At 44.7% G+C, this 22,684-nt stretch overlaps 1 protein-coding gene across 10 annotated transcripts in view; it reads left to right on the forward strand.

Moving 5' to 3' along the window:
• LOC132666560 (cytidine monophosphate-N-acetylneuraminic acid hydroxylase) overlaps positions 1-22,684 on the forward strand; it is a 133,969-nt gene that overhangs the window by 66,750 nt on the left and 44,535 nt on the right. For 7 of the 10 annotated variants that reach the window (XR_013555479.2, XR_013555480.2, XM_078446577.2 and 4 more), the window contains exons 3-4: positions 3,439-3,642; positions 7,038-7,129. Coding sequence is in view for 8 of the 10 variants with exons in the window: in XM_078446577.2 (XP_078302703.1) it covers positions 3,439-3,642; positions 7,038-7,129 (296 nt within the window). In the remaining 2 variants the exon portion in view is untranslated. Of the gene's footprint in view, positions 1-2,734; positions 3,223-3,438; positions 3,643-5,582; positions 5,649-6,101; positions 6,197-7,037; positions 7,130-22,684 lie in introns of those variants that run through there. The other 3 variants (XM_078446578.2, XM_078446580.2, XM_078446579.2) reach the window with 3 other exon arrangements.

A 22,684-nucleotide genomic window follows, 5' to 3' on the forward strand; every position in this document is an offset into this window, starting at 1 on the left:
ATTTACATTTAAGTATCAATAGGTATGTATTTATTGCCATTTTGTTCATTGTTTTCTGGCTATTTTGTAGTTCTTCTGTATTTCTCCTTCTCTTGCTCTCTTCCCATGTGATTTGATGACTTTATTTAGTGTTATACTTGGATTCCTCTCTTACTACCTTTCATGTATCTATTTTTAGGTTTTTGGTTTGTGGTTACCATGAGGTTTGTGTATGGTAACCCATGTATGTAGCCGTCTATTTTTAGTTTCTTATATTCCTTTTTTTTTAGGTTGAGGTTCTCGCTGTGTTCGCCCATTCTTCTCCCAAGTTTTGTAAGCACATTTATGACCATTACTTTGAATTCTTTGTTGGATAGATTGTCTATCTCCATTGTGTTTAGTTCTTACTCAGAAGTTTTGTCTTACTCTTTTGTTGGGAGCACAATCCTCTGTCTCCTCATTTTGCCTAACTCTCTCTGTTGGTCTCTACGTATGAGGTAGTCCAGCTTTGGCTCCCACTTTTGCGGGCACGGCTTTAAGTAGGTGATGTCCTGTGGGGCCCATGCGTGCAGTGTCCCCTGACAGCGGAGACCGGGGCTTTAGTGGCACCCCAGATGGGCTACTCACGCTCCCCTGTTGTGGAGGGTCGTGACTTGTCTGCGTGTGCCTGTGGCTGGCCGTGAACCTGGCCAGGACCGCGGCTGGTGGGAAGGGCTGGTTTCCAGCCCAGCGGACCGCCAGGCCCAGGGAGGGTTGCTGTGGGTGTGCTGGTGGGTGGTGCTGTTGTACTGTTGGCTCGAGGTCTGCCAAGGTGCAGGGCCGCGTGGTCCCCTCAGCACGGTGTCACCAGCCCAGAGGGAGGATTGCAGAACGGAACCCGCCAGGGGTGGGGTCAGCATGGCAGAACGAGGGCAAAAACTGCCGCCGTCTGCGTGTGTCGGTCCCCAGCGAGAGGCCCAGCTGCCTCCCGCGTCTCTGGCAGGTGCTCCAAGGTTACTAAGCGGGTGTCCTTCACCTGTGGCACGTGCACTTTTAAATCGGATGTGAGCCCTTTCAGAGCGTTCCCCTCCCTACAGTTTTGTCGTTGTCCTGGATGTATTGCCCGTGAGCGTTTAAAGCCAGGCGTTCAGGGGGCTCATGTCTCCTGTGCAGGATCGGGACAGTGCCAATCTGGAACTTGAATCTCTTACTCCTCAGGGAAACTCCCAAACCTGAGCCACCCCAGATCTCCGCCTCTTTCGCCTCATCTCAGTGCCGGCGGAGGCTGTGTCCTCCCAGTCCCCAGGCCCCCTTCGGAGGGAATTCTTCCATATACAGGTGCGGATTTGTTGTGTCCACGGGAGGAGGTGAGCTCCGGACGTGCGTCTGCCACCACCTCCAACCCTCGACCATCACGTGTTTTCTTTTGCCTTCTGTGCCACCATGACCTCGCACAGAACTGATAAACACAGACGTAGCTGGTTCAGCCTGCTTTACACGGTGCACGGAAAGCCTTCGAATCCAACACAGAACTTTGGCTAAGTGAGTCATTCAATGAAGTAAAACAACAGATTTCGAGGGGTTCTCTCTCTTTTTTTTTTCTTTTTTTACTTTTAGGCCAATTATTCTGGGAACTGTGGCCGTGTTTACTGGGCTTAGTGTCATATTGGGACTCCTAAGAACAAAGTTGAAAGAAATGCATGAGGCATAGAATGGATTCCATCCTATCAAATACATTTAAAAAACAGTTTGGGAAATATTGAAATCTGTTGCGCACAGACTTACTAGCCATTTGGGACAGAAGTGACGGCCGGAACCTTCTTGGAAGAAGAGAATTATACTGGATTAGACTCAATTACGGAGCTCTGCCTCGTCAGCTCAGACTTGAAGTAGATTTCCTTTCTTGTCACTATCTTGGTGTGATTTTTAAAATGATTTTTGGGGGCGCCTGGGTGGCTCAGTCGGTTAAGTGTCCGACCGGCTCAGGTCACGATCTCGCGGTATGTGAGTTCGAGCCCCGCGTCGGGCTCTGTGCTGACAGCTCAGAGCCTGGAGCCTGTTTCAGATTCTGTGTCTTCCTCTCTCTCTGACCCTCCCCCATTCATGCTCTGTCTCTCTCTGTCTCAAAAATAAATAAACGTTAAAAAAAAATTTTAAATGATTTTTGGCTCTTAAAAACTGAGAGCAAACTGAGGGTTGATGGGGGGAGGGTGGGTGATGGGCATTGAGGAGGGCACCTGTTGGGATGAGCACTGGGTGTTGTACAGAAACCAATTTGACAATAAATTTCATGTTTAAAAAAATAAAATGATTTTTATTTCCCATTTTAAGAAATTTTCAGGACTTCTAAACTGAAAGTGAAAATGCCACGAACGTAGTTGAGCTACACCCATTCTAAGTCAACACATGGAGAGAATTTTGACCACGTTGGCTTTGGAAGGGGATGTAAAGTTAAGCGACATGCACCCAGATCGCATCCCGGGCAGATCCATGCAATGTGTGCCAAAAGATCTCTTGAAACGTCTCTTGGCAAAAATTGTAACCTGTTAGGCTTCAGAGTTGCATCATAAAGACTGTTTCTTCAGCAACTGGGGTCTAGAAAGTGTAACCTCTGTGGTTTCCTTAAAATAATACACAAGATCAACTGTTTCCTTTGCTGCTGGAGTGTTATTTTTATATATATATATATTCGTACAAATTATTCAGACGGAGGTTCTGTGGGAAAGTTAACTCACGAAGTAGCTAGCTGGTAGAGATACACCGCGTGACAGGCCGTCTGCTCGGCGACGGGGAGGGAGAATGTTTGGAAAAGCGTCCATATGTAAACAAACGGGGCACTGTGCCGGGTGTAAGGTTCTCATGTTCTGCAGAATGGTAGTGCGTATTAGCACGTGTAGGCTGGTCCCGGGGGTGGCTTTGGAGGCTTGACCCAGGCTGGGGTAGGACGACTGAGTTATATTTGAGCCTGGAGGGTGGTAAACATGACTAGTGGTGAAAGTTGAACCGTGCTTGTGAGCCAAAGGATCAGATCTAAACGCAGAAGTGTGCAGGTGGGAGCGGGCAGGGTGGGCACCTGGAGCCCAATAGGATCCTGCGTCTGAAGCAAAACGGCAGAGGAAGTGGTGCAACGGAATCAGTAGTGAGCCGCGTGCATATGCATCCTCTGTCTCATACTTTGTGGGAGCAAACGAGCCACCGAAGCTGAACGAGCCACCGCCGTCCTTTCAGAATTCCCAGGGAGAGGCAGCTGCGGACCATGGGCAGGCAAGTGACAGGGGCATTGGTTCGGGGGGAACCCGAGACCAACACTGAGCAAGCAGAGCGTGCATTTCCAGGGGAGCGGCCAAGCCTGGGTCCTGCGAGGGAGGGGCCTGAGCCTGTCGCGGTGAGAAGAGGCTTTGAGCCGCGAGTTTCAAAAGATTCTCTCCTAAGTCTTAACGTTAGTAACCTTTCCTCCCCCAAACGTCTGCCTTTTCGTAGCATTGAACAGACAACGGAGGTCTTGTTGTGTCTGTCACCCGGAGAAGCTGCTGACCTGAAGGAAGGAATCAATTTCTTGAGAAATAAGAAGACCGGCAAAGATTTCATCCTGTACAAGAGTAAGAATCGCGTGAGGGCGTGCAAGAACATGTGCAAGCATCAAGGAGGCCTGTTCATAAAAGACATCGAGGATTTAGACGGAAGGTACCGAGGGTTCTTTGCCTTCTCACGGGCGGCCCCCCTCCCGGTGAGACTTGGGCAGGGAGGGGTGTGCTCACTGAGAAATTTTGAACAACTCCGTCAGCAGATTACGTCCCCGAGCAAGTTCATAATCTTCACGTGTGCTCACTTAGGCCCTCTCTCCGATCTCGAGAGTTTATGATCTCTACTTAGGTTTCCTCTCTCTCAGGGGAACTCTCCGACTCCTCTCTGGCTTGGTAACAGCTTCCAGTCCTTGTGCGAGGGAGTGTTTGGGCGCGTGTTTGCCTGGAAGTGTGTGTGTTGGTCGGTGGGCTTTTCCAGACCCCGCCTGAGAGCGGACAGAATCCCCCTTCTCTCCCCGCCAGGCTCGTTGTAACTAATAAACAAAAAAGACGGCGTCCCAACTCTCCCTGCCTGGAACTGTGACTCTTCTGGGCCCTTCCCAGAAGAACTCACGCTGGTGTTCCCGGCCCCGCGATGAAAGCTTCACCTTGAACTTGCGCCTCCCAGGCACGGGAGCGGTGCCAGAAGAGGGTGGTTTTGTTTTGTCTCCTGTGGCTGCCGGAGAGCTAGCAGCCCGTGCCTGGTGGAGCCAGGGGGAGTTCTGAGCGGGGGCAAAGTGTTATCAGCCAGCTTCTCGGCTCCAGCAGTGCCTGAGAGAGAGACCCGCCTTCAAGCTCTGCTCCAGCCCAACCTGCCCTGTGTGGTTTTCCCATAGTGGGCGTTCTGCTTCCACCGTGCTGTCAGTCCTCTTTATCAGGTCATTTGTGACCAGCGTGCTCAGAGCGAGCTGGGCGGCTGTTGAGAAGCTCCCTCGGTGACCGGGCGCAAGACCACCGCCAGGGGTGGGGCTGGGATGTTCTCGCGCTTGCAGATGCATTTGCTTGTGAACGGTTAGTTTCAGGGCCCAGCCTACATACTATTAGACTTTTACATCTTAGAAAGACCACCGTCGGACCTGTGGCTTGATGGGCTCTTCCGATAAAGTCGCCAGCTTGGGAAAATTAAAATACAGGGCACTCTCTTAAATTTGCCTTGCAGATAGACAACGGGTACATTTTTAGTACAAACACGCCCGAGTACTGCACGGAACGTACTTTCACGGACAGCTGTGCCCTGGAGAACCTCTTGATAATTTGCTGACAGCCCAATCTTGACTCCCTGCCCTTTGCCCACGGGGTGCAGTTAGGAGGCCCTGAGACAGGGGTGGTCCTGTCCCGAGTGGACTTTTGACAGCGCTCACGGCTGTCCGGGTCCTCTGATGGTTCGGAGACTTGCTTGTCTTCTCTTCGGGTCTCTGCTGATCCCTTTCACTCGGTGCCCACCTAACCAGTCGTTTAAGGAAGCGTTGCGGCTTGGTGGTTGAGGGCACGGTCTTTCCCGTGGCCCGATTCAGAAGCCCCACCGCTTAGCAGCTCAGTGACCTGGACCAGTTTCTTAGCCCGTCTGGGCCTCCGTTCTCCCCTCCCAGTTCCGCCCCTGTCCTGTCGACGGGTCTCCTCCACACGGGGAGCCAGAATCTCTCACCGTTACTCCCAGACACAGCTCCCCGAGCATTTCTTTGCTGAAACCGAATCCCCGGAGTAACTTCTGCACTGCCCTCCCTCACCCTCCTCTCCCCATCTGGCCGCCCCGTTCAGGTTCTCCTCCAGCCATTCCCCCCGAAGACTCTCTTTCGTCCAGGATCCGGTCAAGAACGATGACCTGCCTCTCCTCCCCTCCCCACTGCAGCCATTTTCTCTTCTTCAGCCACAACCCAGGTCAGCAACTCCTTGAAGCTGTGCTTCTCGGATCTCAAGTCCAACGGTTTCTCACAATCTCTCCTGCATGTGAAGCTGTTGTTGCCTTCTGCCCGCCCACCTCCGCGTGAGGATTTATGTTCCTTCTCCGATGGCCCAGGATGCTGAGGAGCTAATTTGGAACGTTTTCTCTTAGTTTTCAGAGAGCTGTTGTTGGCTACTTGCTGATGATTAAAGGAGATGGCACAAAAGAGTCCTCTGTAAACCAAAGTGTGGAGCATGCTTTATGCCTTCTTCGTAGAAAAGAATATTTTAAAAGTCTAGATATAACGAAGCTTGAAAAAAAAAATCAGCAGAGTTCCCTTATATGTCAAAAACGCATTTTTAGGGGCCCCCAGGTGGCTCAGTCGGTTGAGTGTCTGACTTCGGCTCAAGTCATGTTCTCACGGTTCGTGGGTTCGGGCCCCGCATCGGGCTCTGTGCTGACAGCTCGGAGCCTGGAGCCTGCTTCGGATATTGTGTCTCCCTCTCTCTCTGCCCCTCCCCCACTCATTCTCTCTCTCTCTCTCTCTCTCTCTCTCTCTCTCTCTCTCTCTCTCTCAGAAATAAATAAACATTAAAAAATGTAAAAAAATTCATAAAACACATTTTTAGTTTACAACCTCTCCTGTTTCTGGTCTGAGACATATTTGGTTTTGTTTTTAAATTCTTTAACTGTCCAAGGAAAAGACTTCGCTGCAAACACTAGCAAAATAAAGAAGAAAAAGTTGAACTGTTTGTGTCCCATCCCCAACCCCCACACGCCTTTCAACGCTCCGGTAAGAATGGAAAGAAAAAATCAGTACACATCCTGTTTTTGTTACAGTCTGATTCTCCTTCGGGAGTAGGGCTACCAAAGTGAGCAAATGAAAGTGCAGAAATCTTAGTTAAATTTGAATTACAGATCAACAAAAGATTCTCAGCATATCTCAAATACTGTGTGAGATGTAGATACATTTTTTAAATGTTCTCTATTTATCTGATATTCGTATTAACTGGGGGCATTGTTCTCTCTGGCAACCAGGCCCTGAAATTTTGAGCTATAAGGAAATCCTTCCTCTTCGAAACATGAACACTTTAGCTGAAGTTTGGTTTGGTACACTGTGGCAGAGGTCAAGTGTTGTAGATCAGAAACATATATTTATTTTAAGTAGGCTGTACGCCCAACATGGGGCTTGAACTTAAGACCCTGAGATCAAGAGTCACATGCTTTACTGACTGAGCCAGCCAGGGGCCCCAAAAACATATATTTAGTAGTACGTTCTTTCCTTGTGTTGGCTCCCATTTGGATCTTCTCCAGCGAACCATCCCTGAAGACCACTTTATTCTCTTGGTTCTGTTGATCTGTCTAGACACGTGTCATCTTAGGACATGGAACGTAACGTCACTATTCATTTATTCATTTATTTTTTTTAGCTTCATTTTTTTAAAATCACCTACTGAGGATGGTTACATATTTCCTTGGGTACTGAGTATTCATCTATTAGTGATTTTCCTTTTATATAGTTGGCGCTCAAGCCCCTCATTTAATTTGATCGCCAAGCAATGCACTTAAACTTAGTGAGATTAATTTTAATTTCACCATTTCGCAAACCTAAGTACAGTGTCTTTTCCACGTAGGTCTGTCAGATGCACAAAGCACAACTGGAGGTTGGATGTGAGCACCATGAAATACGTCAATCCCCCAGGCAGCTTCTGTCAAGACGAACTAGGTAAATGCCATCAGTGATGAGAAATAGATTCTGCTGTGATCGTTACTGGCGTCCTTTTTTGTCAGCTCGTGTCTCTACTCTCACTTGAAGCTTTGGTGAGACGGGTGAGAGAGCGCCAGGTCCAACGAGAGGACATTTCCACGAGGTGGTGCCTAGGACAAGACTGTGACCAGCTAGGGTCGGGGGTGGGGGGCTATGACAGGTCTTTTGGAGGCCGTGTTTGTGACGATACGCAAGATAGATGTTCGTGCACGTGACACTCCGAACGATGATGATGAAACCTCACGTTTTGGGCTGGGAAAGAAAGTACTTCAAACCCCACAGCCCTTTCTGGCACCGATAAGAGGCTGCAGTGTGTGTGACTCTCAGTACACCCCCCTTCTACTTTCTGCTTCCCCTTCTGGAGCAGAAGGGCTTGTCTAAATATGAGTCACAAGGGCTTCAGTGGACTCATAAATGCGTTTCTGTTCTAACTTACTAACGCCGGGCTTTAACAGCAGAAACGTTACATGCTAGATAGGCTGTTTCAGAATGACTGCTGCAGGAATAACGGATAGTTGTGATCGGGTGGGGAGATCACAGAAAGCTTCACGCTCTCTCCTGTGTCATCAGTTTTGGCCTTGCCTGTTAGCCCCCCGTGCGCGCATGCTCACACATGCACACGCACACGCGCGCGCACACACACACACACACGCGCACACACACACAGGGTCTGGCACCTGTTAGCTCCCCATGTGTGCATGCTCACACACACACGCACAGACACACACGCAGTCTGGTGTTCATACAGACCCTTCCTAGACCTTCATCGCCTGCTTAAATTATGCCCCCATTCCTCTGAACCCTAAAACAAGGAACCCCCTTGAAGCGGGTGTCCACACTTGCTGTCTGCCCCTCCCCTTCCCACTGTGGTGGAACTGCGGCCCCACCACGGCATGGACACGGCTCCTATCTAGGTCACCAGCCCCTTCCATGTTGCTCAATTCACTGGTCCCTTTTGTTGTCACGGTACCCAAAGCCAGCGGCATATAGCCCGGTGGCACAGTCCTTTCCCTCCTATCTGGGGAGCAGCGGTTTCTGCATTCTTTCCTATGTGCTACCTTACAGCTCTGTGGGTCACAGGGGCAGCACACGTCTCAGCGGCTAACACTATAGTGTCAGCAGAGCTGTGTCCCTTTCTGGAAGCTCTGGGGAAGGATCCGTGTCCTTGCCTTTTCTAGCTTCTAGAGGCCCTCTTTGTCCGTCATCAGAGCCTTGCATCTCTGTGGCTTGTTTCTTTTTTTTTTTTTTTTTTTAATTTTTTTTTTTAATTTTTTTTTTAACGTTTATTTATTTTGGGGACAGAGAGAGACAGAGCATGAACGGGGGAGGGGCAGAGAGAGAGGGAGACACAGAATTGGAAGCAGGCTCCAGGCTCCGAGCCATCAGCCCAGAGCCCGACGCGGGGCTCGAACTTATGGACCGCGAGATTGTGACCTGAGCTGAAGTCGGACGCTTAAACGAATGAGCCACCCAGGCGCCCCTGGCTTATTTCTATAGTCACATCTCCCTCTGACTCTTCTGCCTCCTGCTTACAGGTTTTAGGATCCTTGGGATATATTGGGCACACCCAGATAATTCAGGATATTCTCCCTAGTTTAGGGTCAGCTGATTAGCAACCTTAATTTTGTTGGCGACTTTAATTCCCTTTTGCCATAGAAAACCTAATTTACCCATCGTTCCTGGGCATTAGAATGTGGACATGTTTGGAGGCCATAGTGCTGTCCTGTCCTTGTCCAGGTTGTCAGCTCCCACCTAGAATCCTTAGTTCTACAACCTTCCAAGTCTCATCTGCTGTACTATCCCTTAAGGAGGAGGAGGAGGAGTCAGAAGAGGCTTCCAAGGGGGCCTCTGAGGAAACCACCCAGAAAGGGGGCATTTTGAAGAAATACTGGAGGACCCAAGAATATCTGCCAAGAAAACCGAGAAATCAAACATAGAAGAAAGTACCACATCAAACAAACAAACAAATAAAAACTAAAATTCTGTTGCTTAAGAGGGGATAGCATGCATTGAAATCGTTAAAGAGCCTATTCTGAACCCAGACACCTGTCACCACTATAAAATGTCTTCAAGGCTTAAACAAAAACAAAAATCAAAACACTCTCCTGATTTTTATTCCGACCACACTAACTACTTTTCTCAGGCTTCTCTGCTGACTCATCCCCGGCCAGACTTTTGAATGTTGGAACGCCCTGGGACTGGCCTTACATCTCCCTACCTATAAGCTTCCCCTAAGGGATCCCATCTAACCCCGTGACTTTAGATGCCGTCTTTACTCGGATGAGTCCAAAATCGTTCCCTCCAGATTTGAGCTCCTCCCTGAGCTGGCCACCTGCCCATCCGTATTTCCACACAGACCTGAGGTCGGGATCCCAAGCCAGCACAGCCAGGACAGCACTCTCCATGCCCGCCTCCCGCACAGCCTTCCCCATCTCCGTAAATAACGCCACACCCGCCCAGTTGAACAAAGCCTGGAAGTCGCTCTTGACTTTCCTGTTTCCGTAAACTCCCACATCCAGACCGTTAATCGGTTGCTTCTATGCCAGAGCATCTCAGAACCTCTGTACACCGTGTCCCTCTGAGCGCAAGTCTGTGCCCTCTGCCGTGTGGGCGGCCGCTCTGCTTCCTTGCTTGCCTTCTGCTGTCTGTCCATTCTGCTTACAGCACCCAGCCTGATGTCGTAAATATCCAGGTCAATTCACTTCGCTCCCCTGCTCAAAACTCTCCAGACAGCTTCCTCTCACACTTAAGAATGTGAACACCTTTGACCCAGCGATTTCACACCCAAGGCTGTATCCTCAGATACACTGATGTGTAATGTGTATCTTAATCACTGATGTGTTGAAAGCTATGGCTATAAGAATGTTCATTTACAGTACTTACAAAAAAAATTGGAAACAACTTAAACATTAGCAACAATTCTAGTATATCTAAGAGTGATACGAGTGAAAAACTGAAAGAATAGTACTGATTATAAAGCAAAATAGGGGGTGCGTGGGTGGCTCAGTCAATTGAGTGTCTGATTCAGTTTCAGCTCAGGTGGTGATCCCAGGGATCATGTGGGATCGAGCCCTGCGTCAGGCTCGACACTGAGCGTGGAGCTTGCTTGGGAGTCTGTCTCTGTCTCTCTCTCAATTAAAAAAAAAAATTTAATTTCTTGAAATTAAAATTCTTTTAAATTTTTTGAAATTAAAATTTTTTTTAATTTTTTAAAATAAAAAGATTTAATTTTTTAAAATTAAAAAATTTTTAAATATTTTTTTATAAAGCTGAGTAAAGGTCATCAACATTACATATAGTAGGACCCAATTATGAAAAAGGACCATGTACCTAAGCGCATGCCGGCAGTATGGGTGGGGGCTGACTTACCACTGGTTACCTGTGGAGGGAGCTGAGCTGGGGGGCTTCCCACATGTGCCTCCAGACTGGGGGCTTTGAGTATGCTACCTCTATATCCTTTTTAGGCTCAGATGACTGTGACCCTAGCAGATAACATAGAATATCGGGGCCACTCTTGCTCATGTGTCTTAACGAGACCAACTCCAAATCACTTTTGAAAGAGTCTGACCTATATGGCCAGGTTCCCCCACGAGCAGAGGGGTCACTGACTAGGGTACGTACTTCTTTCCATTCACCGCCAACCGGACAGGATGTTGTTCTGGGCAGAGTTGCTGATTGCTTTGACTGGAAATGTTTCCTCCCGTGCCCCTCGAAGGGACGTCTGCACCCCTAACTTCTTTTGCCAGTAAACTCCCCACTCGTGTGTTGACCTGGCCCAGGAGGCCTGCAGATCGCTGTTATCAGGAACTGGTTACAAGTGCTGTACAGGGGCGCCTGGGTGGCTCAGTCGGTTAAGCCGCCGACTTCTGCTCAGGTCATGATCTCGCGGTCCGTGAGTTCGAGCCCCGCGTCGGGTCGGGCTCTGTGCTGACAGCTCAGAGCCTGGAGCCTGTTTCAGATTCTGTGTCTCCCTCTCTCTCTGCCCCTCCCCTGTTCATGCTCTGTCTCTCTCTGTCTCAAAAATAAATAAACGTTAAAAAAAAATTTAAAAAAAAAAAAAAAAAAAAAAAAACAAGTGCTGTACAAATACGGTGAGGTTAATTTGGCAGAAAACTGATAAACAAAAGTTTGCGCCTAATAAAGTGTTTGCCTAAGTGAAAGACCGGTAGACCGTTGCCCCTCGTGAGTCCGTAACCCACAAATCTAGAGCCGCTTAGGGTCTTATTCCAAACCTCTAACTCTTTTGGACAAGACCTGTGGAGAGACAGGATAGCAAAATGGTTAAGGGTGGAGGCAGTGGGGCCTGACAGCCTGGGTTCAGATCCTGACGCGCAAACACACAATTAAGTGACTTTGGGCGTATTTTCCATCTCTTGTGCTTTAGTTCCCTCAAATGGAGATGGTATCATTGGTAGCTGCTTTCCCGGGTTGTTGTAAGGATTTTCAGGGTGAACATCTGTTAGATTCCCTCGGTACACGGGGCCTAATGATTTATCTGCACACGTATATCTGGGGTAATCCGCACGTGTCCCGCAGCCAGGGACCACAGGAGCAGGGAGGAGGGATTTCCCAGCAGCGGGAAGTTGGGTCCACTGGAAAACAGAACGATGATCTAGGAATTAACATGAGGGCTGATGTTCGCTGCCCGGCGGCCGGCAGGGTAGTGGAGGACTGGAGGCAGCGAGCCCCAGGCGGGTTCAGCCTTTGCTCAAAGGGACGAGACTGTGCGAGAATGGAAAGAGTGTTGACTGAGCCCACTCTTGGGCCCAGGGCTACCAGGGCAGTAGTGACATACGTCCTATGTATGCATTCCTGCTTGATAGATTTGGGTTGTTCCCACTTTTGGCCATGATGAAGGATGCTGCTCTGAACATTGCTGTACACATCTTTGTGTGGACATGTTTTCAGTTCTCTCGTTTATGCTTCGGAAAACAATGGCTGGGTCCTATGCTAACTCTGTGTTTGACTTTTTGAGAAAATGCTGAACTGTTTTCCAAAGTGCCGTGCCGTTCTGTGTTCCCGCCAGTGACATAGGAGGACTTTGATTTCTCCACATCCTCGCCAATACTTGCCATTGTCCATATTTTTTATTATAGCCATCCTAATGGGTATGAAATGGTATTTCATTGTGATTTCGATTTGCATTTCCCTGGTAACTAATGATGCTGAGCATCTTGTTATGTGTTCATTGGCCATTTTATATTTATATTATTTATATTTAAATCTTCTTTGGAGGAATCTATTCAGATCTGTTGCCCATTTGTAAATTGGGTTTTTGTCCTTTGATTATTAAGATATTAGGATGCTTTGTGTATTAGAGGTACAAGTCTCTTATCAGATAAATGATTTGCAATTATTTTTTGCCATATGTATATAATATATTTTTGTTTTGAGACAGAGAGAGTGAGCAGGGGAGAGGGACAGAGGAGGAGAGAGAGAGAGAGAGAGAGAGAGAGAAAGAGAGAGAATCTCCATGCTCAATGTGGAACCCGACACGGGACCTGATCCCACAACCCTGGGATCATGACCTGAGCCAAAATCAAGAGTCAGATGCTCAACTGACTGAGCCACCTGGGCGCCCCTGAAACACAAAATTTTTAATTTTGTTTAAAGTTTATTTATATATTTTGAGAGAGACAGAGACAGGGTGAGCAGCGGAAGGGCAGAGAGAGCAAGAGCGAGAGTGAGAGAGAGAGAGAATCCCAGGCAGGCTCCTCACCATCAGTGCAGAGCCTGACGCAGGACTCAAACTCATGAAACAGTGAGATCGTGACCAGAGCCAAAACTGAGAGGTAAACGCTTAATTCATTGAGAAGATCATATGGTTTTCCCCCTATGTTCTATTAATGTAGTGTATTATACTGATTGATTTTCAAATATTAAACCAGCCTTACATCTTTTGAATATTGAACCAGCCTAACATAAACCCCACTTGGTCATGGTTTTAATTCTTTTTTATGTTACTAAATTGGATTTGCTAATATATTTTTAAGGATTTTCAAGTCTATATTCATGAGGAATATTGGTCTGTGTTTTGTGTGTGTGTGTGTGTGTGTGTGTGTGTGTGTGTGTGTGTGTGTGAGATATCTTTGGTTTTGGTATCAGGGTAATATTTCTCTCATAGGATGAGCTGGGAAGTGTTCCCTTCTCTTTATTGGAAGAGTTTGTGAATTATTGGTGTTGCCACTTCTTAGACATTTGGTCAAATTCACCAAGGAGGCCATCTGGGCCTGAGCTGATCTTTGTGGGAATTTTTTTGATTACTGACCCAATTTTGTTGTTTGTTATGAGTCTCCTTAGATATTTTATTTTTTCCTGACCTGGTTTTGTTATTTGTGTCTTTCTGAAAATTTCTCCATTTTATCTGGGTTATCTAATTTGTTGATATAAAATGTTCATAGTCTTCCTTTTTGTTTTATTTCTGTAAGATCAGTCTCCTTTTTCATGCCTGGTTTTAGTAATTTGAGTCTTCTCTCTTCTTTCTTGGTCAGTCTAGCTAAAGGTTTGTAAATTTTGTTAATTATTTTAAAGAGCTAACTTTTGTTTTCATTGATTTTTCTCTTGGTTTCCTCTTTTCAATTTCACTTGTTTTGGCTCTAATTTTTTTTATTATTGCCTTCCTTCTGCTTGCTTTGGGTTTAGTTTGTTCTTCTTTTTTTAGTTTTTTAAGGTAAAAGGTCTTTCTCGTTTTTTACTATACGCTTGGACAGGTATAAATTTCCTTTTATGTACTGTTTTAGCTACGTTATGTTTTTGGTGCGTTATGTTTTTGTTTTTATTTATCTCAAAGTATTTTCTAATTTTTCTTGTGATTTCTTCCTTAAACCATTTATAAGTTTGTTGTTTGATTTCTACATATTTGGGAATTTCCCACCTTTCTTCCTTCATTTCATTGTAGTCAGAGAACATGCTCTGTGTGACTTTGATCCTTTTAAACTTCTTGAAAGTTGTTTTATGGCCTAACATGTGGTCTATCCTAGAGAATATTCCACATGTAGTTGAGTTTTAGTTGGGCGGGGGTGTTCTGTATACGTCTGTTAGGTCTCGTAGGTTTGTAGTGCTGTTCAGGTGTTTGGTCTGTTGATCGTCTATCTCATCGTCCTATCTTCCAGTAATCTCTTTAGGCATACTTTTTTTTTTTTTAAATCTTTATTTATTTTTGAGAGAGAGACAGAGTGCAAGAGGGGGAGGAACAGAGAGAGAGGGAGACACAGAATCCAAAACAGGCTCCAGGCTCCGAGCTGTCAGCACAGAGCCCGATGTGGGGCTTGAACTCACGAACTATGAGATCATGACCTGAGCTGAATACGGCTGCTCAACCGACTGAACCACCCAGGTGCCCCTAGGCATGCTTTTATAAAGAATTGTAATCATTCTGTATATTATTTTGTGTATTGTTCTTTTATTAATACTATGATTATTTAATAACTATGATTAGTTATCTTATGTCAGATTCTATACATACGTAATTTGAAAGCATGTTTACATCAAATATTAACTTATGTTAATTTATTTAGCCATTTCTCCATTGTTGGGATTTAGGCTGTTCATAGATTTACTTTTTGCCATTTAAATAAAACTATGGGCACAAAAACAGACACGCATGTCCATAGAACAGAAGAGGAAATTCAGAAACGAACCCACAACTAGATGGTCAACTAATCTTCAACAAGGCAGGAAAGAATACCCAATGGGAAAAGGACAGTGTCTTCAACAGGTGGTGTTGGGAAAAGCGGGCAGCAACATGGAAAAGAATGAAACTGGACCACTTACACCAGACACAAAAATAAATTTAAAATGGATTAAAGACCTTCATGTGAGACCTAAAATCATAAAAACCCTTGAAGAGAACACAGACAGTAGCCTTTTTGACATCAGCTATAGTAACATTTTTCAAATAGATGTGTCTCCTGAGGCAAGAGAAACAAAAGCAAAAATAAACTATTGGGACTACATCAAAATTAAAAGCTTCTGCACAGGAAAGGAAATAATCAACAAAATTAAAAGGCAGCCTATGGAATGGGAGACGGTATTATATACTACATACTTTTAATTTTGTTGCTAGTATATATATATATATATATATATATATATATATATATATACACACACACACATATATAACATACATATACATATATATATACATATATAGTATATAATACCGTCTCCCATTCCATAGGCTGCCTTTTAATTTTGTTGATTATTTCCTTTCCTGTGCAGAAGGTTTTAATTTATAGTATATATATACATATAACTCAACACCCCAAAAACAAATAATCCAATTAAAAATGGGCAGAAGACATGAGCAGACATTTCTCCAAAGAAGACATACAATGGTCAACAGACACATGAAAAGATGCTCATCAACCCTTATCATCAGGGAAATGCAAATCAAAACTGCAATAAGGTATCATCGCACACCTGTCAGAAAGGCTAAAGTCAAAGATACAAGAAGCAACAGGTGTGGGAGAGGATGTGGAGAAAAAGGAACTCTTGTGCACTGTTGGTGGGAATACAAACTGGTGCAGCCTCCCCGGAGAACAGTATGGAGGGTCTTCAAAAAGTTAAAAATAGAAGTATTCTATGATCCAGCAGTCACACTCCTGGGTATCTACCGAAAGAATACAAAAACACTGATCCAAAAGGATACATACACCCCTGTGTTTATAGCGGCATTATTGACAGTAGCCAAATAAGGAAGCAGCCCAAGTGTCCACCGATTGATGAATGAATAAAGAAGAGGTAGCATATATCTGCATACATGAATATTATTTAGCATAAAGAGAATGAAGTCTTTCCATTTACAACACCGTGGATGCAGCTAGAGAGTATAATGCTAAGCAAAATAAGTCAGTCAGAGAAAGACAAATGCCATATGATTTTACTCATATGTGGCATTTAAGAAACAAGAGAAATGAGCAAAGGAGAAGAAATAAGAGAGAAAGAGAGAAACAAATCAAGAAACAGACTTAATTATAGAGAACCAACTGATGGTTGCCAGAAGGGAGGTGGGTGGGAGGAAGGGGTGAAACAGGTGATGGGGATTAAGGAGGGCGCTTGTGATGAGCGCTGGGTGATGCATGAGAGTGTTGAATCACTATATTATACACCTGAAACTAATATGACGCTGTATGTTAACCAACTGGAATTAAAATAAAAACTTAAAAAACACAAATAGACAAAAATAAAAATAAATAAAATAAAACTATGATGTTTGTGTTTCAGAGCACCTTCTTGTATTTAGAGTCATTTCCATAAGATAGTTGAATTATTGACTGGCAAAAGGGTCTGGCTAACATTCATATATGTATATATACATATTTACCTGTGTCTAAGATCTCATACACCTCAGCATAAAGATAGGCTTTACATAGCCTAATAGCCTAAATGAAAAAGATAACATTATAAAAGTGACAGAAGAAATGTGGTGCCCTAGAGATTTTGGGCACTTTCTGACTCTTCAAACAACACTTCAAAAGTGTGTCTTAAAGGGAAAAAAATTGGGGAATCTGATGTTATCCACTGAAATGTTAACTATTTCTGCTGAATGAAGGACCCCATGGACAAAGTTAAAAGACATATAACAATTTGGGAGATTATTTTGCAATATTTATAACCAATAAGGGAATATTATCAAGCAAAGAGGAGGAAATTGACAAAGACAAAGATAGAAAACCCAATACAAAGTGAAGAAAGGATATGAACTAGCATTTTACAGAAGAAGAATTCCCAGTAAGCCTACTAAGCATGTGAAGATTTACTCAAACTCATTATCAGAAAGCTACAAAATAAAGCAATGAGGTGTTACTTTACATCTTTTGACTGTTAAAAAGTTAAAACCAAGATGACGTCAAAGGTCAGAGACACAGGGAGGTAGAAATCCATACATTGGGGGGCGTGTGGCTGGTGTAGCCATTCTGGAGAGTAATGTGACTCTGATTAGCCCATGGAGGTTTCTGAATACACTACCAGCCATCAATCCCATTCTTATTTCTATAAGGAAATCTCATTGTGTGAGAGTCTAGGGGTCAACCATCTGGAAAGGGAATTGCTAAAATGTGGTGGACCATGGAATATCAAACTGCAATTAGAAAAGTGGACTAGTTGTACACGTGGCAACATGAATGAATCCTAAAAACATGGTGCTGAGTGAGAAAGAGACTGGAGACCCAATGCCATTTATATAAATTAAGGATGCATACAAACAATAGAATGAACTTTCGCTTCAATGCTCAAATAGTGGCCTGTAGAAAAGGAAAGGGCAATGAGAGTGGGAAATAGAGAATCAGGGAATAAATAAATAAGAGCGGAGCTTTATCTAGACCAAATATAATGAATGTATCAGGAAATAAAAAGTATGATTAACACGTTTCTCTTCACTTGAGATCCTGACTAATGAATGGGTCCATCCTCTTTCCATCCATTCTTGAATATGCGTCGCACGTCCATCAACTTTTTGGAATGGACCAGTTTTTGTTCCTGCCAACCAGATGCCTTTTCTCCTCATACCTGAACAGCCCAGGGTTTTCTTAGTCTTTCTGACTTTTCTCATTGGAGGCAAAAGTAGCATCATTGTCTTAAATTGCATTTGTCTCTCAGATACGGTATTTTCCAAATGTGTTTGCTAATTTTCTTTGGTGTTAGAACTTGTTCATTCCACACTTCTGTCTATTCAGATTTTCCACCGGAATTGTTCCCATTGCTGTTAAACTTTACAGCCCTCCCTCTGATACTCTATCATACTTTCTCACCGCTTGATTGCTTTCCTCTGTGTCTTTAATCGATTGGAATACTTAGCTAACCAATTGTCACAACACCCTTTGTTAGATAACCCTCTGTCTCCCTCCAGTTTATGATCCTTCCTTTTAAATATATTAAACACTTAATTAAGAGCCTCTTCTTGGCTGTTCTTATGTCAATGATTTAATTATTATACTTTTCTAATATGTTTTTGTTTTAATTCTTCATTATTCTTCCTTTTAAAAAGATTTTAGTGAATTCCATTTGTTTGTTCTTCTGGAGAAGTATTAAGTTATAACCCAAGTGACCTAGTTTTTATCAGTTTGTGGAGTCAGAAAGAGGATACCACCGCCCCACTGATAGATGAAGGGGTTGGCAGGTGTGGACATCTTCTTTCGGAGCCCATATGCAATCTGTCTTTGTGCAAGAGGCAGAGAGACCCTTACAGCACTTGCTTTGGGATCATAGTTAAGGGTTGTAGACTTTTAGTTTCTTCTGTTTCTCTTGGGGGGAAACATTCTGAAGGAGAATCCTTCAGAGTGGGTATCAATGCGGTTTTCTGAGAGACTCTCATAATACTGTGGTATTTTCTACCTGATATTTGCTAATACGTTTTGTTTGTCCAGTGCTGAGCTCTCGTTTTAACTCTTCATTCCTTGAAGGTACATTAATTATCATGATAATACTGTTATTCATAAGATGCCTTCTCTGTGCCAGGCATAATGCTAGACACATTGGGACCTATGATCTCATTTAATCCCCACAACTGTATGACAGGTGTATCGCATTTGTATTGTACAGATCAGGAAGGAAGCCTACCATACTGACAATAAGCAGCAGAGTCGGGATTCCACCATTCTCTTTATTTCATGACACCATCTTCCAGCAATCACATAACCTGGAAATAATAATAAGATGTACCTTTATTATACCACGCACATTTTCATGAACATAGTATAATCATAATGGTGCTCTCAGGCATCCTTTGTGCATTCCTGATTTTATTAAGAAAGCCAGTTGTCTTTCACTATTAAATAAATTGATTATTATTAAGATATTAATAGTCTTTCATTAAATTCTTAAGCAGTATTTTAAAGGTATGAAAATAATAGAGTGGACACCCATGTATTTTAAAGGTATGAAAATAATAGAGTGGACACCCATGTGCCCAACATCCAGCATAAGACCCAGAACATTACCAACAGAAGACCTGTATATACCTTTCCTTGGTCAGATCACATGTACCCCCATCCCCCAGAGGCAATCACTCCTCTGAATTTGGGGTTTCAGCATAGCTGATTTTTTTATGTTTATTTATTTATTTGGACAGAGATAAAGAGTGTGGAAGCAGGGGAGGGGCAGAGAGAGAGGGAAAGAGAGAATCCCAAGCAGGTTCCATGCTGTCGGTGCAGAGACCGATGTGGAGCTTGATCCCACAAGATCCCATGATCCCGTGAGATCATAACCCGAGCCATAATCATAAGTCAGATGCTTAACTGACTGAGCCACCCAGGCACCCCTCAATGTAGCCGTTTTTAATTATTGTATTAGTTAGACTCACAAAAGGAAAACCAGTGCCATCCCCAAATTAGGATAATTTGATGAGAGTGTATTCACAAAGGACTTTCTTTGTAAGTTGTGGATGTGGGAGAGACACAGAGAAAGTGGAGTAACCTAGCATTGATAGCAACCAAGTTATCCGTCTTTAGGCCCAAAGGGATGAGGAAGGGAGCAGTTTCCAGAATCTGGAAGAGGAGAGAGTCATAAAGGATTGACTGGCAAGAGAGGAGCAGCGACCTCTGTCAATGCCCAGAGCTATGTCTGTGGCCACTCATAATTGCAACGGGGGCATGGGAAATCATGATTTTTAGATAGGCATAGCATCACTCCTAAGGAAAATTAGGATGCTAATAGGAAGAAGGAGGGAACAGATTTTGTGCAGACCACCAACCATGTCTGCAACAAAATCACCTTACTGGGAAGGAGCCAGAGGAATAAAAAACCCAACCTCACTGAGTCCTGTCACTGTCTCATCCTGGGGCTTGGCAGTGGCCAAACTCATCTGGAAGGCGAGTGATCCAAATAAGTCAGCTTCCTGAGGTGGAGAGCAGGTGGATGAGGGAGAAGAAAGGTAGAGAAGAGGAGTCTATAAGGATGAACGGAAGCCATCTGGTGCCTTCATGTTTCTGGTTTCTAAAGTGCTCTTTTAAAAATGAAGAAGCAGCACAGGTGCCTGGGTGGCTCAGTCCGTTGAGCGTCTGACTCTTGATGTCGGCTCAGGTCATGATCTCACAGTCGTGAGTTCAAGCCCCGCACTGTGCTCCGCACTGATGGTGCAGAGCCTGCTTGGGATTCTCTATCTCCCTCTCCCTCTGCCCCCCCCCCCCCACTCATTCTCTCTCCCTCTCTCCCTCAAAATACAAATAAAAATAAAAATGAAGAAATAGTAAATTTTATCTTTGGCTTATCTTGAGATAATTCTATATTTCAGGTTCCCAATTTGAGGTGCCACGTCTGGGCAGGAGCAGTGCCTAGGTTGAGAGAAAGTTGTGTAGCCTCAAGAGAGTCTTGGGAGACATGCGATTAAGACCATTAACTAAACAGTTTACTCAACAGGTATTTAAGGAATGCCTGTCATGAGTCAGGCATTGTTCCTGGCACGCTACTGGTATCGCAGAGAACAAACTCCAGCTCTCGTGGAGTCAGTAATCTTGTAGGGGAGGCAGGCCAGAAGCAAACAAGATAAGAGTATGTGCAGTGACGCCAAGGAGTAGGAAGAAAAATAATGAGAGGTAGGGGGTTGGAGAGTGCTCTTTGAGATAGAGTGGTCAGAAAGGCTTCTCTGATAAGGTGACAGGTGAGCCCCAACGAAGCCAGGTGTGGGCAGTGCTGATACTGGGAGAGCCTTCCAGGGAGACCATCTACACAAGACATCAGTCTGTCAGGGGCAGGGAGGGAGACTACCAGTACCTGGCCATGAGGATAAAGCCATGAGTGAGAAAAACAGACTTTGGGGAGGTAATTCTTTAGGTTTCCAACTTCCTCTTTATTATGGTCACTCGGGATGACCTTGAAAATTGAAGTTGGACAGCATGTCTAAGTCTTTGTTCACACCCCTGAGGAAAATCCTAAAATGTATCCTTTTTCATTTTATGGGTAATTTTCGCCTCAGTTTTTTCCATAAGCAGGTGTCTTAAAGTGAGTGTAATTAATATTCATTTGGAAGGTGTGGAAAAGATTTTTTTTTTCTGTATACTTTGAAGAAAGTGGGGAAAATGCTTGACTTTGAGGAGAGAGCAGTGTCACCATTTCCACAGGGACCGCATTGGTCTTGGACCTCATTTGCTTTCATTTAGCAATTAATATACTTGCTACCATTTGTTGGGATGCCTCCGTCCTTGGAGGCAGCTAGGGTTGACAAGGAAAACACTGAAGAATGGAGTAGTCAAGTGAACTTGCTCGAGGTCACCCAGCTATGAAGCTAACAAGTGGGGAGAGTGAGGGTTCCAACCAAACAAGACCATCTGTCTTCGGAGACCATGCCCGTCAGCAGTTTGCCACTGGCCTCCGAGACCACGGTGAGGACCCTCAGATATAGTCCTCCCTTCCTCCGGTGGATTCTCCCCATGTGTCTCACAGTGTGGCCTCTCTAAAATTGAGTTCTGATATTAATACTCCCTTGCCATAGCGGTTAGGTATTGCTTTCAGCTGTTGTAACAGAAAACCCAAGTCAGAGTGGCCTGGTCACACCGGGGGTTGTTTTCCTTATTCCGCAAGAAGCTGGAAAGCAGACAGTCCTGGGTATCATGGCCGTTTCAGAAGTTTGTCAAGGAGCTAAGTTCCTTCTGTCTTCCTACTCTGCCATCCTTAGGGTCTGGCTCTTTCCCTCAGCATCCCAAGATGGCTCCTGTTCCCTCAGGTGAAGCAACCACTTTCCAAACAAGAGAAGGGAAAGATGAAGGGCAACTAGCGTGCTTCCTTTGACTTTGTCCCTCTTTGTCAGGAAAATCAAAGTGTTTCCGGAAGCCCACTTGGGGACTTCTACTCACATCGCACTGGCCAGAGCTATAGACAGCGTACGTAGCATTATGTCAATGGCCACTCATAATTGCAAGGGGCCCTGGGAAATCATGATCTTTAGATGGGCATATCACCACTCCTAAAAAAAAAAAAAATTAGGATGCCAACAGTAAGAAAGAAGGGTGTAGGTCACCGGTAGGGTGTGCCACAATGGCTTAAAATTCGTCATTGACCTCTCATTGCTGCCACATAATAAAATCCAAATTCCTCCTTAGCATGCTGTCTAGGGTCCTCGATGATGTACCCTGGCCTTCCTGTCCATCCTGCCTGCCTCAGACACTGTGTTCCTGGGGCATAAACCGCCAGTCCCTTTGTGAATATCAAGCTCACCCCTCCTCCACGCCTTTGTGTGTGCTGTTCAGTCACCCCTTTTCCTTCACATAATCCTATTTCTTTTGTCTACACCAAGTACCCAATCTCTCAAGTCTAGCTGGAGCACGATTTCCTATTTGAAATCTGCTTTGAGTCTTAACAACCAGATTAGGTCCTCCCTCTTGCACATTCCCATGGCACCTTGAACTCATCTGTATCATTCATTCATTTAATTGTAATGAAGTTGTTTGTGTGCATTTCTGTGACTCAACTGAGGTCTCATGAGTCCCTTAAGTGCAATACGAACGAGGCAATGAATTGGCGTTGTCTGTCTCCAGCCCTTGTCTGGGCAGATATTGTTTGACACAAATGACTGTT

Source organism: Panthera onca, chromosome B2 (genome assembly GCF_046562875.1).
Source record: "Panthera onca isolate mPanOnc1 chromosome B2, mPanOnc1 haplotype 2, whole genome shotgun sequence".
NCBI lineage: Eukaryota > Metazoa > Chordata > Mammalia > Carnivora > Felidae > Panthera > Panthera onca.